Raw genomic sequence first — 15654 nt, forward strand, 5'->3', positions numbered from 1 at the left:
ATATATATATATATATATATATGATATATATATATATATATATATATATATATATATATATATATATATATATATATATATATATGATATATATATATATATATATATATATATATATATATATATATATATATATATATATATATATATTATCCCTGGGGATAGGGGAGAAAGAATACTTCCCACGTATTCCCTGCGTGTCGTAGAAGGCGACTTAAAGGGGAGGGAGCGGGGGGCTGGAAATCCTCCCCTCTCGCTTTTTTTTTTTTTAATATTCCAAAAGAAGGAACAGAGAAGGCGGCCAGGTGAGGATATTCCCTCAAAGGTCCAGTCCTCTGTTCTTAACGCTACCTCGCTAACGCAGGAAATGGCGAATAGTTTGAAAAAAAATAATATATATATATATATATATATATATATATATATATATTGCCCAAAATGGTGCCTAAGTACTGGCAGAGTCCATGTATGGTGCCCTTGTGCCAAGGAAAGAGACAAAAATAAAATTTTGAATTGCAGAAGTATGCAAGTGTCGAGTAAGCCTTTAAATATGTATAGGAGGGTAACGACTGAGGTGTTAATGTGCACTGGAGCAGCTGACAAGGTAGGAGAAATATGGTCTGAGAGACAGAAGAGGTTCAGACCAGGCATTTGACTATGTTTGTGAGAAATACTCAGAAAAAGACATCTTTTATATAACATTTATGGGTCAAAAAAAAGATTATAAGGTTTACAGAGATGCAATATGAACAGAAAAACAGTAAAACATGGTTCAAAGCATAAACAAGGGATAACACAAGCATAAACAAGGGTTGGATATGAGATAACACAAGTGTAAAATTCACACCCCATAACTTGTAAAACAGTCAGTACATGGTGTTCAGATGTATTACACTTGCAAATACAAAGCAGGACCAAAAATCACAACACCAAAGTAATAATAGTTTATCACAGAAATTGTGCATGGCAAGAACGACTACTGTGGAAACACAATATACCTTTTACCACAATACTACAGAATGTGACAACACATCACACTAACACAAACTATAACATCACAGTAACATGTTCAGTGCAGTGGCAAGACACCATAGTACTTATTACATTAATACTACAATATAAGATGTAACCAAAATCTTGATGTATCATTACAAAGTACACAATACATTACTATCACAACAACAGGCAAACGAAAGGAACAATTTGGTAATACAGGTGAAACGCCATATACAAGAACATCATTACACATAACCATTCAATTCAGACAACAAGCACTCAAGTTGCACAACTAAACTCTAACACTCCAGAAACACAGCACATAACACCCATTATTACACAGCACATAACACCCATTATTACACAGCACATAACACCCATTATTACGACAACCTTTGAGCAACATCCCCAAATACAATGCTGGAAGCAACATCCCCACACTCGAGCAACACCAACACACACAACATGGCTGGCAGACTCTATGGCTAAGAGGAAAAGGTCAAGGACTTACACTGCTGTAGGTGTCGGTGAGGATGTGGTCAGTCCCATTATAGATGATGCAGGCGGTGGCAGGGGGCTGGATAACGCCAATGGCCAAGGTGAAGAGGATCCAGGCACTCACTGAGCAGAGCAACATCATCTTGCCCCTCTGGAACCTGCCGCATACACAACCTCTTTTCGTTTTCTTTTCGGGCATGAACTACAAATACATATATACTCAAAACGGCTGACTTTAAGGAAGCTTATTGTCGAAACATTCTCATCCAAGCTAATCTTAATGAATTATTTATATACTCAACTGACTTTTGGGAGCTATAGCTAGAACAACCTCCACAAAGGTGACTTTGATGAATTGTTGACATACCTATCATCAAAGTGGGTGGTAACAAAAGTAAACCATTAATATATTCAAAAGAGCTGATTTGAAGTGTAACTGATATACTCAAAAGAGAAGACATTTATGAGCTATTATTGATATATACTATGAACCGATTTTGGGGAACTTTTGATGACATGCACTCAAAACAACAGACTCGTGAACTTATATCAGTATAGACTCAAAAGAGTTAACTTATGAAAGCAATTAGCTTTGTATATATAAAAAGAGAAGGCTTGAGCTGTCAAGCCCTTATCTAATGTAAATGTGTTGCTATTTTTCTCTAAATAAGTCTCCCAATGCCCGTACTATTCATGGTTTCTCTGTTCGAGTAGATAAAAAAAAGTAACTTTGCACAGACTAATAGTCCTAGGTCAAGCAGAGAGACCCCTAACCTTTTAAAATTTCAGATGGTAAAAGTTCATGGACTGAAAAACGTAGGAAGCCAGACATGTTAAATGGCCGCCAGCGAACTCGAAGCATCGCATATATTCGAACATCTTCAACTACGGGTCATGGTGGAAGACCATGTCACTATGGCAGCTTTTGTTTTACCTAAATGTTTGCTGATCCATAAGAGCTAAGAAGTCCGAAAAGGTATTTTGATGGAATGTACCAGTAGAATATTAAAGAAAATGGCACACACACACGACATTTAATCTTTGAGCAAAATGGTACAATGTTTCGACCTGTGATTACATACAATTCTCATCTTCAAAGATTAAAGTCAAAAGTTTGTCCATGCCAAGACTTTATAATGCTTAACGACCTAAAGTGGTTTAAAACACCTTTAAAAGCATAAGAGGAGCCTTTTTTTGTTGAATTACGTCGCCGGCTATATGAATGTATCATGTAAATAAAGCTATAGCGCATCTACTGCGTTTTGTTTCTTTGTTTTAAATACCAAAATGACAGTGCACAATGAGTGGCACCCTATGCATTAGTGGGTCACAGTTCAATACAAAGTCACTATTCTCCAAGGCCAAACTTATCACATAATGAACAGTGTGTCGCAAGGGTTCAGTTTCTTTTCATCGTAAGGTATATCTATATATTTCTAAAAAAAAAAAAAAAAAAAAAAAAAAAAAGGAAAAAAATGTAATTTCATAGGCTCTTAAGACATGGCGCTTTAATGTAAAACTCGGAATTTTCAAACTATGTTAATATCTGCGTAAAAAATCTAATAATGCTGCAGAACTTTCTTCAAGAATGCTGTGCTATAAGTGGGGTGGTGCAGTGTGGGGTGGTGGGGTGTTTGACGGTACGACCCCCCAAGGGTAAGGATGAATGACCTCTGATCTGACCAGAGCTCTAGGGTCGGGTTAAAGGCACATGTGGAAACCATCCGAGGAAAACAGGAATTAATATCCTACTCCGGTAGCAATCTGGTAAATTAGGGAGACTCATCCATGTCGAAATATCAACTTAGTTCTGCTAAAAAAAAAAAAAAAGCTTAACTGGACCATCCGCAGCTAAAGTGTCGACTGGCCAAGCTTAGCCAGAGGTTAGCTGATGACTATAAATGCTGGTGGGCCTTAGCTTAGCCACTAATTGGCCAAAGCCTAACAGTCAATGTGCTGATGCCTATGAGCCGACTGGCTAAAGTCTAATGTTAATTGACCTATGGCCTAGCAAATGAAAGGCCAAAAATATAAAATAAAAAGACTAGTCTAATATCTGCTGGCCAAAAAAAATATGTCAACTGGCTACCGAGAGCCTAGTAGACACCGGGTTTGTACATGGCCATCGCTCCTTTGCTGTTTTACATATGTAGCTTCTATCGCTATCTGTCCACAAATACATGATAAAAGACAGTGACCAGAAAACAAACAGCTAGACTGCCTGGGTTCCATTTATCACATAAGATATTACTGATTCTTAACCTAGCCTAACCTAGAAAAATAATCCGAGGTTCCTAAACTTTGTGAAGTCATTCTTTCACATGGTTACCTTCACAAGGATCTGATTCCAAAGCAAATGTTATGTACAGTGGCCAGTGTGTGTGTGTGTGTGTGTGTGTGTGTGTGTGTGTGTGATTACTATGTGTGGTTACTTTTGGTGAGTTACGGTGAGAGAGTTTTACAATTGGATTGCCCCGTTTCGTAGTCTAACAAGCGTACATTGACTTTTCTCGTGTGTGTATGTGTGTGTGTGTGTGTGTGTGTGTGTACCCTCTACCTACCAAGCCGAAGCTAAATATCCGTTTATCGACCAGCACCCAAAGGGAGGACGAACAGCTGGGTTGGCTGTGGGCCAACAGCCGCGCCCATGATTTAAACCGGGGCGAACCCCCCATGCGTACGTAATCTATCCCATTTTACCATGTCATTCAGTCTATTCCATTCATCCACCTTCTTCATACGATGGGAATGCTTCTTTACGTATTTTTAAACGTTTCTTACTTATTTTCATGGTAAGTTCTCAACCCTTCCCTTTTATATAACAAGCATCTTACAAAGAATTGTTTACCATCAACATCATCTCTGGTGTGTGTGTGTGTGTGTGTGTGTGTGTAAGATCTTTCGTGGCATTTCATCAAGGTAAATACGTACAATTTCTTAGCCTATTAAAACATGAGAGGACGACAATACCCATTTCTTTGAAGTCATCTTTCACAAGCGCTTCAAGACAGTGGAATTGGTATGAGATAAATGAGATGATAAATGCTAACGTGTGAACTCAGCTGGTGCCATCTTGTCACACATAAACCTCGATAATACTGGTTTTTACTTATAAACCATGCTAATTCCATTTTGTCACTTATAAACCTTGATGATCCCAAAGCGTTACATGTAAAACAAGCTGATCCAATCATATCGCGGGCACACACACACACACAAAAAAAAAATCCATCCCAGTGTTTTCTGTGAGCACCAAGCAGATCACATCTTATGCATAGACCTAACTGGTCCCAATTGGTTATGAATGGTCCCAACTCATCGTTAAAGATGTTGCCAGATGCATAATGAATAACCCCCATACAATTCATCATATCCTTAGCAAGACAGAAAACTGCTGGGGTGAAACATAATCGGGGAAATTTTTTACTCTCGTCAAAGAAGGCTGTGTCGACAATATGAAAGATATGGAGCAGGAAAAAAAAAAATATATCGCGGGTGAGTGGTTACACCACTGAAAAATGCGATTTGCCGTTCAGGGTGTGGTGGTCAGATCCCAAGGGAGTCATGGTGGTGAGGGTGTGGTGGGAGAGGAAAGGTGTGGCAGCCCCCCCCGAAGGACCGATTAACGAGGGTTGGCAATTTGAGAGAGTAACCTAGCAGCCTAGCTGCTAAAAAATTCATCTCGACTTATCACTAGTAAACAGATCATGTTCTCTCTCTCTCTCTCTCTCTCTCTCTCTCTCTCTCTCTCTCTCTCTCTCTATATATATATATATATATATATATATATATATATATATATATACATATATATATATATATATATATATATATATATATATATATATATATATATATATATTGCAAGAAGTCACATTGGTGCACGTCAACTAGTATTTGCTGATAACTACGAGGAAAATAAAACACGAAAAGTTCCCAAGTGCACTTTCGTGTAATGATCACATCGCCAGGGGCGATAAGGGAATGAGACACACGCACTTGGTTATCAGTATATATATATATATATATATATATATATATATATATATATATATATATATATATATATATATCCTATCAAGCGGAAACCATGCTTATTCTACTTTGATATCAATCTTTTTTTTTTCTCAATCTTTTTTTTTTTAACTAAACAAAGCTGATCCCAACTTACAACCTTCAATAGGCTGATGTAAAATTTTCAACCAAAAAAATATCAAGATGGTCCCAACTTATCCCACAACAAACCCAGCTCTTTCCAATTTATATAGATCAAAGTGATGCTAAATCCTCACAAATGAACAAAGTTAAGTGCCATCGTAACATGCATTAACGATGCTGCTCCCACAAATTTGTTGAACATTTAATGTAAAGTTATCCTATTTCATCAATACGTACACATTCGAAATTGTCACCCATAAACTCATCCCAATTAACCACTCAGCAGCTTCTACCTAGCCACACATTAGCTAGAGAGATCCCACTTTATCACAATAGCCATGAAAATATATATAGACATTCAATCGCCCAATTGAATTCATTAGTACAACTAACACTTTACTGTTATTATTGTTGTTCAGTGTATTGTCCATAAATCCAGAAAGCAAAGTCAGTATCATTAAATTACGATTTATCTATAATGAAAAAATATTAATTTATCACTAGAATTTAGTCTAGTTCATGACGAAATACAAAGCCCTACACACATCTAGCAAGGATTCAAGAAATGTTAACAATCCCTCCCTATTGCAAGCCTATACAACGAAAAGTCTCATAAATATTTACATTTACTTGTAAATAGATGCTTTACATATATAAAAAAAATATTTACGAAAACGCGATGGATGTTACAGAATATTGAAATCGACTTTGGAAGATACCAGGCAACCGCAATCAACATTCTGAATGAGGCATTAAAAACAGAAAATGTTCAGGGGGGGATAGGAAGAAATTACACAGAAAAAAAATATCGAAAAGATAGGTAAAAATTGGAGAGATATGGTAAAAATGGATGGAGAGGGACAATAGAAATGGTACGAAAACTTAAGATGAAATGTCAGCGGTAATACCGGAGGTGAACCACATTGCATACGAGAGAGCGACGCAGCTACTCATATAAACTGCGACGCAGCTACTCATAAATTGATATGAGAAGACATGTGTGAGTTTACTGTAAAGTGCCAGCCATGTGGGTCAATGAACCACCTCACCTGTCGGCGATGGAACCCCAGAATGGAGCAGCAATGAACTCCACGATGGGTCTGATGCTAATTAGGGCTCCCGTCTGGAAGGGGTTCATCCCCATCTGCTTGAAGTACACCGCCATCAGGGGGAAGAGCGAACCGAAAGCGGAGAAGAAGAAGAAATAGAAGGTCTTGGCGATCAGCAATTCCTGGTTCACGTTGTTGCAGAACATGTCAATGACGTCGGAGCGGCCGCGGATTTTGTGCGTCGACTCCTTCGGCGTCGGGTACGCCTCGGGGTCGACTTCGCCATGTGCCTCAGGGTCCACGTAGGGCCGGGACGCTGGCATTTGAGGCGCCCTTATCTCCTGCTGCTGTTGCTGAGACTTGTCCGTTGGGTCTATGTAAAACTGAGGCTGCTGCTGTGGCTGGTCCATGGTGTAGCCTTGGTAGTTGTCGTTCTGTACAGAATCCATTAGTCCACCGATCGATGTATACGCTATATTCTACTCCTCCAACCTGCGGGGCATGGGTAGGGTTGTGTTATCGTGTTTCAGTGTGCTGATAGGATGACCTGGGAGTTATTTTTATCTCCTTAAGATCTTCCAAGACTGACAGTCGGCTATCACAAGGTTGCCCGGTCGATACGGTGTGTGTTGGGAAGGACGAGGGAAAATCTCGTTCGCTCTCCGGCTCCAACGCCCCACCATATACACACACACACAGCTGTAATCTCCAAAACCCCCACACCGGGGTAGAAAAACCACACACGATCCTGACGATGAAGCAGACACTCGTCCAAGTGAAAAAAAAATTATGACAAGAGCGCGGGAACCGAGTCCCTTAAAGGAGGCGGAGAGTTTCTCACTCGTCCATAGAAGAACTCACGGTAGCTCGCCCGCTCGGAACCCTTCCTCACTGCGCAGTCGTGAGTCTTGACCAGTCAATGTTTTGTTTTTTTTGTGTGACCAATCTCTCCTTATTTAAATAACTAAGGTCATCCATGAATACATGAGTGTAATACACTTGATCTGTCGTAACCTGGTCGATTTCAAGCCATAGAAAAGAATGGTATCCGTGGGTAAATTGTATAGTATGACATGGATCAAGTGGTGTTCGGCAACGTGAGGAGGCCAGTGGAATCAATAGGTGGAGTAGCGTGTGGGACATGATCTAGTGCCATGGACCAGCACTCTCTTCCTTCTAGAGTAAAATATATATAAGTCATATCTCTCATGAGTACCCAGTATATCACACTCCTTCGAGGAATTCTTTTACTAAGCGGAATTAAGCAGAGAATGGAATTCGGCGGGAAAAATTTTTTAATGGTAACATGAAACGCACCCGCAAGTTTTTTATTTTTATTCTTTTTACAAACGACAACTGGTGTTGGCCACATTTCACATGTTCATTTATATGTACAAGTTATTTGTTACATCCATCCATCAACAACGCCTATTACAGTTGCTTGGTATCTTTAGTTTACGGGACATGTTTAATTTTTTAAATGCTGAAGAATGACTTCTCAAGATTTATGCCTTCGTTCATTGATATAAGACAGTTGCCTGTCCATTATTTCCCATGTTTTCTGGGCGTTGATGTACATATACATAAACAGATTGCATAGGCTCAAAGACCTAAATCTTAGATTCATGCATACAATTTACATATGTTACAAACCGGAAGAGAAAAAAAATGATAGTCATCCCACACAAAGAATTATGTCACCTGATTAATTACATGGGCACAAGAAGGGGCGGGTCCCACTTTCAGTTTTTCACGCAATAAACTTTATAACGATCATAATATACTTTTATAAACATTGTACATAATCCATTGTCCGTCGTAATATAACTTTGAGTGATTTACTTTAGTTGCCGATGAACCCACGGCATTGATCTCACTAACCTCCCCCCCTATAGCACATTATACGGATTCATCCATATCAATGTTGCCAACGTTGTACTGATTTATGTGCATTTCACATTAAGTGTTGCTAACGTTACGTGGGTTCATTCAAATCAGTGCTACCAACATGAAATTAGTTCATTCACAGTGTTACCAACATTAAATTAGTTCAGTCACAGTGTTACCAACATTAGATTAGTTCATTCACAGTGTTACCAACATTAGATTAGTTCATTCACATCAGTGTTACAAACATTGTATGGATTTATTCACATCAGTGCTACCAACATTATGTTGGTTGATTCAAATCAGAATTACCATTATATTGGTTCATTTACATCAGTTATTAAAATAATATTGGTTCATTTAAATCGGTATTACCATTATATTTGTTCAGACATCAATGTTACCATATTACTGGTTCATTAAAATCAGTGTTACTAGCATTACTTTGGTTCATTCATGTCAGTGTTACCAACTGACATTATATTGTTTCATGTTAGTTGCTAACATTATATTAATTCATTCACATCAGTATTCTCAATAGTAAATTGGTTCATTCACATCAGTTAGCAACATTATATCGGCGTACTTACATGATACCAAAATCACTTATTAATCCACATAAACGTTGTCATTATACTAACTCATCTGTATCAGTATTGCCACTATCATACTAATTCGACGACCTCACAGTTGGCAGCATTATAGAATCAACCACATCAGTATTCAACACTATGCTGATTAATCCACAAGTTGGCAACACTACACTTATTGTAGATTCATCCACATTTAGTGTTTCCAAAAATTATATTCTCATTCACATTAGTATATATATGTACATATGTTGCCAACATACTGATTCATTCACAACAGAATTGCCAGCAAATTTACCTATTCAGCTAGCTTTTTATTTGTTAGCTAAATAGACACAGTCAATTGCATGTCCTATTGTATTGAAGGCCGTCTTTATATATATATATATATATATATATATATATATATATATATATATATATTTTTTTTTTTTTTTTTTTTTTATACTTTGTCGCTGTCTCCCGCGTTTGCGAGGTAGCGCAAGGAAACAGACGAAAGAAATGGCCCAACCCCCCCCATACACATGTACATACACACGTCCACACACGCAAATATACATACCTACACAGCTTTCCATGGTTTACCCCAGACGCTTCACATGCCTTGATTCAATCCACTGACAGCACGTCAACCCCTGTATACCACATCGCTCCAATTCACTCTATTCCTTGCCCTCCTTTCACCCTCCTGCATGTTCAGGCCCCGATCACACAAAATCGGTATTACCATTATATTTGTTCAGACATCAATGTTACCATATTACTGGTTCATTAAAATCAGTGTTACTATATATAGTATATATACTATATATATATATATATATATATATATATATATATATATATATATATATATATATATATATATACGCCAACCTCAGTGGATGATGAACAGCTGGGTTGACTGTGGACCAAGATTCAGACCTATGCGCTCCAAACCAAGAGGCGCGTGAATACGTCAGAGTTGCCAACATTATACTGCTTTATCCACATCAATATTGCCATTTCATTGTCATTCACATCAATGTTATCAACAATGCTATCCACGAGTGTTGACAGCAATACAAAAATTAATTCACATCAGTGTTGCTAAGAATATAACTTATCTTCAATCTTAACAATTTTCCGTTAAAAATTCTCTATAATTTTTGTATGTTAGGACACACTAAGCAGCTTTTTCCTGATATCCTGATGTTTACACTATTTCTTAATTATCATTTGAGCTTTGCACTACAGTATATGGTGCGACTATTTCCATAGTCACTTTCAAAAAGATATACTTCCCTTGAAACTCTTCTCAATAAATTCCTTAAACTCTCTTCTCCATCCTATTTTCATAATCACCAACTTCTTGTAATGTAAAAAGGCCAGCAAATTGTAGTAAATGTCATTCAAAATCCCTTTTTCCTGACCAGTCACATAACCTGTTCCAAAGGTAGAAAAACAGTGCTGAATTTATGAAACTTTCACATGATTATAAATAAAGTACCTACTCTACATTCTGCACTAATTAAACTTTAAGGGTTACTAAAAAGCAACTTCAATATGCACTTTATTAACAGGATTACAGTTAATAGTATTATCAATCAGAACATTAATGATCTGATCCCATTATATTATTCTGGATAGGTAAAAAAATAAACTTTACAAAAGATTATCATTCTAACATGGCATAAACACTAAAAAAAAAAATGATTTGCGATAACAGACAGGAACACAGTAAAAAAATCTTAAAGCACAAGAATAACATTTTATACATGCTGAATGATAAACACTGTGCCTCAAATCTCTACTATATCTATCTAAGGAATTACAGAAAGGCTACTTGGACAGTATTCAAGAAGTGAAAGATCAAAGAAAGGTAGACGGAGTCCAGTGTACATTTCAAGAGTTTGGTCCAATGCAGCTTATCAATTTATCTGTGACTTGCTCTACATTCTACATAACTGGGGTATATCTTTGTGCATCAGCATTCTTCTCTTTAACTTCATAAATGATAATGTAGGTTTTCTTTAAAATTCTTACAAAAAATGCATCCATTAATAATCAACTGAGTCACTGGATAATGCATTTAACTGCTAATCAAATTACACTACTGAAGTCCATCTTATGATTTTCAATCTCTGGATAAACTGTGCTGGACACAAACTATTATAAGTCAATCATACCTGCAGTTGGTATGCAAATATGAAATAAAAAAAAAGATGTATTACTCTAACATCCCTGGACAGCAATCACTGTAACCAAAACTAACTTCCCACAGCCAAAGGATTCTAACTTAAGAGCTAACTTAAGTCATGGAAGGTATTATCTCATAGATATAGTGCATGCCAAAGCAATGACAGAACTTCTAAGTAAAGCTTTGCAGATACATTAATTTTAATCTTGGGGTATTCCAGGAAAGAAAAGCAACACCTCGGCTACCCGTGTACTCATACATAATAGCATCAAGATGGAGAAACTCTGCTTACTCAGTATAAAGGCATTTATTTTTCAGTTTGATAATGCTGAAGGATAAACTTACTTAAGATATTCTTAAGGCAATTGTATATGCCTTCAGGATATGTTCTCCATATTCAAATATATTCACTGAGTCTGATCAAATGGACAGTCTTATAATATCTCATCTGTAGATGATCATGACCAAGGCATCCCCCTTCTCTTACAACAAATGTAAACTAAATGAAAAACACATCAATTAAACATTAAGTGATGGAGGCAAATTGTGTGTGTGTGCATTTACATGCGTGCATATAAAAAATAAAAAGCATCTCTGCATTAAGAGCAAAATTGTGGGCTGCGGATAAGCCATCCTTTTCAATAAACTTCTGACTGAATGATCAGGTATCAATTATGATACTCAAAGCACAAAATATCACTTCTATTTCAGTAACAGTATATCTTGAATTTAAATGTATGCATGCAAACTACCAAATGGTCCATTAAACCATTGTGTTTTCAGTTCCCTGTGATTGTGACACTACTTTCTTTTTCATCATAAATTGGCAAAAAGACCAGTTACCAAAGTCACCAAATGGAAAGTTCAACAAGAAAATCAAATGAAAACACTTTTTGGATGACAGGTAAACTACAAGATCAAAGACTGCCATTAATAAAAGAATCAGTTTATGTTTGCTTCTTGAATTAGCTATAAACTGATGCCCTACAGCATCAATTAAAAGCTGAATAATTTACGAAAATAAAAATGGGTGGAAACTGACAATAAAATGCAACGTCAAAACTGGAGCACCCCAAAATCATCCATCAAAATACTGAAATTAACAATACTCTGGAAAAGGTCAACAGTAATGAAGAAAGCCATGCTATTTGAGGGATCACTTTAGATCTATCTACAATTCCACAGTAATGAGAGGATAACAAGCATGAAAGTGAAATTAACAAGTACATCAATACAGTACTCACAATAAACTAAAATATATGTTTGCTTGAAATTTGTTCTGAACAAGTTAGCAGGAAATAGAAAGCCTTACACTAAAAACTTATGAAAGCACCAATATAATAACTACTAAAGGCAGTCTGATTTATACATTAATAATAGCATGATACTTTCATCGGTAACAGTGTTGCTTCCACTGCTGAATTCTACAGATGTTCATTTGTCCATAATGAAAATGAAACAAATGTGCTCTGATCTATAATCAAGAGACCATAACCTAAAATATTCTCTGCTTTTTACAAGGCATTAATTAAAGGTTATGTAAGGCAAATGTAAAATGATGATAAATTCAACAATCAAGCTATAGTAAAAATGACTATTCTTACTTCTCCAAAGGATACAATAATGATGCAAAAAAGAGCATTAATCAGCTTGATATCAGAGAAGATATCAAACATAAAACAGATCTGGGAAACCAAATGTTTCAGTATTTACATTTCAAATAATGTGAAAAAAGGGGAAAAAATCCTGAAAAAAGAAAACAAGGTAAAAGTCAAGTAAGGGAATCACTCAAAAAAAATTTGATAAACTGAAATAAAAGGTAATGCAAGCTTCTGAAGTTCATAGCTGTGGTTTTACACATAGAGTCTATACAGCTGGTTGTCTGCATGTATGTTTTTTAGAAAGAATTAATAAGAAAGTCTTTGATGTGACTCAGGATATACACAATCATTAAGGTTTGTTTAACTGGCTATGTACAGTATACATCTTCAAGGAGGAAAAAACAGATTCATACACTAAAAGAAGATTAGGCACCCAGGCATTGACAATAAAGTGTAGCAAAGTAATCAAAAGGGCAATCAAAAAACTATACCCAACACCAGATCTCAAAGACTGATAAAGTAAAATTTTCTGAACTACAAAAAAATCTAAATTTATCTAAGCTATTCTAAGATTGCTACCAAAATAATATTCCACTTCCATATCAATGAGATAATATCTTGTCAGGCAAGAAACTTTTACTTATAATGAGTGACAAACTTGGGATTAGTTAATTGCAAGAATACAATGACTTGACATTATTCTTAAGTCCAGACAATCACAATCCCAGGAAGTAAAGTAAGATATCCTAGTACAATGCTCTCCCATGGATATCCCTCTCACACAGAGGCAAACTTTGCCCATAAAGTCTTATCTGTATATACACAATACCCAAGTGAGTACTGTAGATGTGTTTCCCGTCATCGTCACTGGTCTCGCTTACTCGCTTTACATACTCATTACTCCCTTACTTGACTTCTACTTAAGCACATGATTCCCAGTAGCTGAAAGTAAATATAAATACAAATATACATATATCATAATAAATGTCAGAAATCAGCCATGGGAATATTGTAAATTCTAGGTCAATGAATCCATTAGCCACAAAAATCAATATTGCACCATATTCATTATTTTCATGTCAGCTACACAGTGGGGTCACTACCAATTAAAGGAGCACAATTCATTTGTATAACAATTTATCTCCCTACTACCTTCAACTCTGTACCCTGAGTTAAACATGTCATACCCAGAGTTAAAAATGTCCAGTATCCAATGGATAAAATGACCAAATAAAAAGTAGTTGCAGATACACTGTGTTTGCAAATGTAATCAGAAAATATATGAATTAAAATTACAGAAAGAACTATTATCATGAAGGTTCCTGATATGATCCCTGGGAAGGCAAAAACAAGCATAAGGGTGCTTGGTGTCTCAGCTAAGTCTTTAAGATAAGTTAAATTTATCAAAAGTATCATAACTAAACACTGGTGATGCATTTCTATCATTTCTTCTTAGTCCTCTCTTCATTCTAAACATAAAGCATACCTTTTGGAATAACTTGTGAAGATGACCAAAACTCACCATTAGATCACAAAAGAATGGGTTTCAGTGGTGTCAAGTGCTTAAATGAATTAAACTTAACATACATGAAACAGAGCAAGAGAGATGAAAAGTGCCTGTGTATATGAGATGCAGTGAAGAGGCTATGTATAACATACAGAGGTGGGGATGGCTTAAGGTGAAAAACGACTGAAGAAAAAAAATGAGAGGAACCACAGGTTTCAGAAGTAGACGTGGGGGACTGACCGCAAACAGACTTTGAGATCATCAGCAACTGGTGATGAGGGGGGAGCAGCACCAAACTCAATTGATAAGTGTAGACACTCTGAAAAATGAAGATAGTTTCTGAAGCTTTTGCTTGTAACCTGTGTTCATTGTTTTCCCTAGATAGTTACATGCATTAATTCTGTAAATGTTAGTAATGGAAACTAAAATTAATATCTCCAACAGTTCTGTTAGTCCCCACTGCTGCTCAGCTTCATTTAAGAATAAACTTAGAAATGCCATTAGTATAGGTATCTTTCAAGAGCTTAAAAATTCCTCAAATGCTGTTTACAATAAAAAACATGTATTTCAAAAGAGAGCATTTAGCTATCATAATCTCCCTTATCATGAATCTATTTACACTTTCAGTAAAGAAAAAAGAAGAAAATGAATAAGTAAAACGTACTTAAAAATTAGTAAGCATAAAGTTAAAAGCATGAAACTGATAGTACAAGCTGAATATGACAACTCATAAGGAAATGCAACATTGCAAAAAAAAAATACGTTAAAAAATTACTACAATGGCACTCGTAACACATTTAATTTCCAGTGCTTCTGTAACACCACATGTTCTAAGCATGGGATTATGAACTAAGTGTAGTGTGTTGCTTACGCCATGCAGCCCAAAGAGTTTATAAAAGCAATATGTAGAAAAACTATAAAACACAATCCATCAACAACATCCTCCCCAACATGAAGAGCAATTCAGCTGAGGGCCCCAACTTAACAAACTGACCACATCTTTCACAGAACTTACCATGAATGAGTGACCAGTTCTGTGAATGAATATAACACTCAGGGATCAAACAAGATCGTATGGATTGTGAATATGAAATGAAACCTTTGTTGTTAATAAAAGGTGCTTTGTTATAAGTACAGAGCTGGGGTATTTGCACAATTACCCTCAATCTAGAGTAAATCTAGAATATTA

The 15654-nt window shown here is 36.3% G+C and overlaps 2 protein-coding genes across 11 annotated transcripts in view; both read right to left on the reverse strand.

Annotated features, from left to right (window-relative positions):
• The window catches only part of jef (major facilitator superfamily domain-containing protein 6 jef), a 32737-nt gene extending 25143 nt beyond the window's left edge, over window positions 1-7594 (reverse strand). Inside the window, exons 1-2 of one of the 3 annotated variants that reach the window (XM_071685602.1) lie at window positions 6702-7594; window positions 1508-1652 (exon numbers count right to left, since the gene is read on the reverse strand). In XM_071685602.1, the coding sequence (XP_071541703.1) occupies window positions 1508-1652; window positions 6702-7150 (594 nt within the window). In that variant the 5' untranslated portion in view covers window positions 7151-7594. Of the gene's footprint in view, window positions 1-1507; window positions 1653-1800; window positions 2181-2268; window positions 2856-6701 lie in introns of those variants that run through there. The other 2 variants (XM_071685604.1, XM_071685603.1) reach the window with 2 other exon arrangements.
• Window positions 7595-9989: 2395 nt separating this feature from the next.
• Window positions 9990-15654, reverse strand: part of LOC139761432 (8-oxo-dGDP phosphatase NUDT18-like) — a 37264-nt gene continuing 31599 nt past the window's right edge. For 6 of the 8 annotated variants that reach the window (XM_071685612.1, XM_071685611.1, XM_071685617.1 and 3 more), the window contains exon 8: window positions 9990-10602. In XM_071685612.1, coding sequence (XP_071541713.1) covers window positions 10566-10602 — 37 coding nt within the window. In that variant the 3' untranslated portion in view covers window positions 9990-10565. Of the gene's footprint in view, window positions 10603-10717; window positions 14785-15654 lie in introns of those variants that run through there. The other 2 variants (XM_071685614.1, XM_071685613.1) reach the window with 2 other exon arrangements.

Source organism: Panulirus ornatus, chromosome 40, assembly GCF_036320965.1.
Source record: "Panulirus ornatus isolate Po-2019 chromosome 40, ASM3632096v1, whole genome shotgun sequence".
NCBI lineage: Eukaryota > Metazoa > Arthropoda > Malacostraca > Decapoda > Palinuridae > Panulirus > Panulirus ornatus.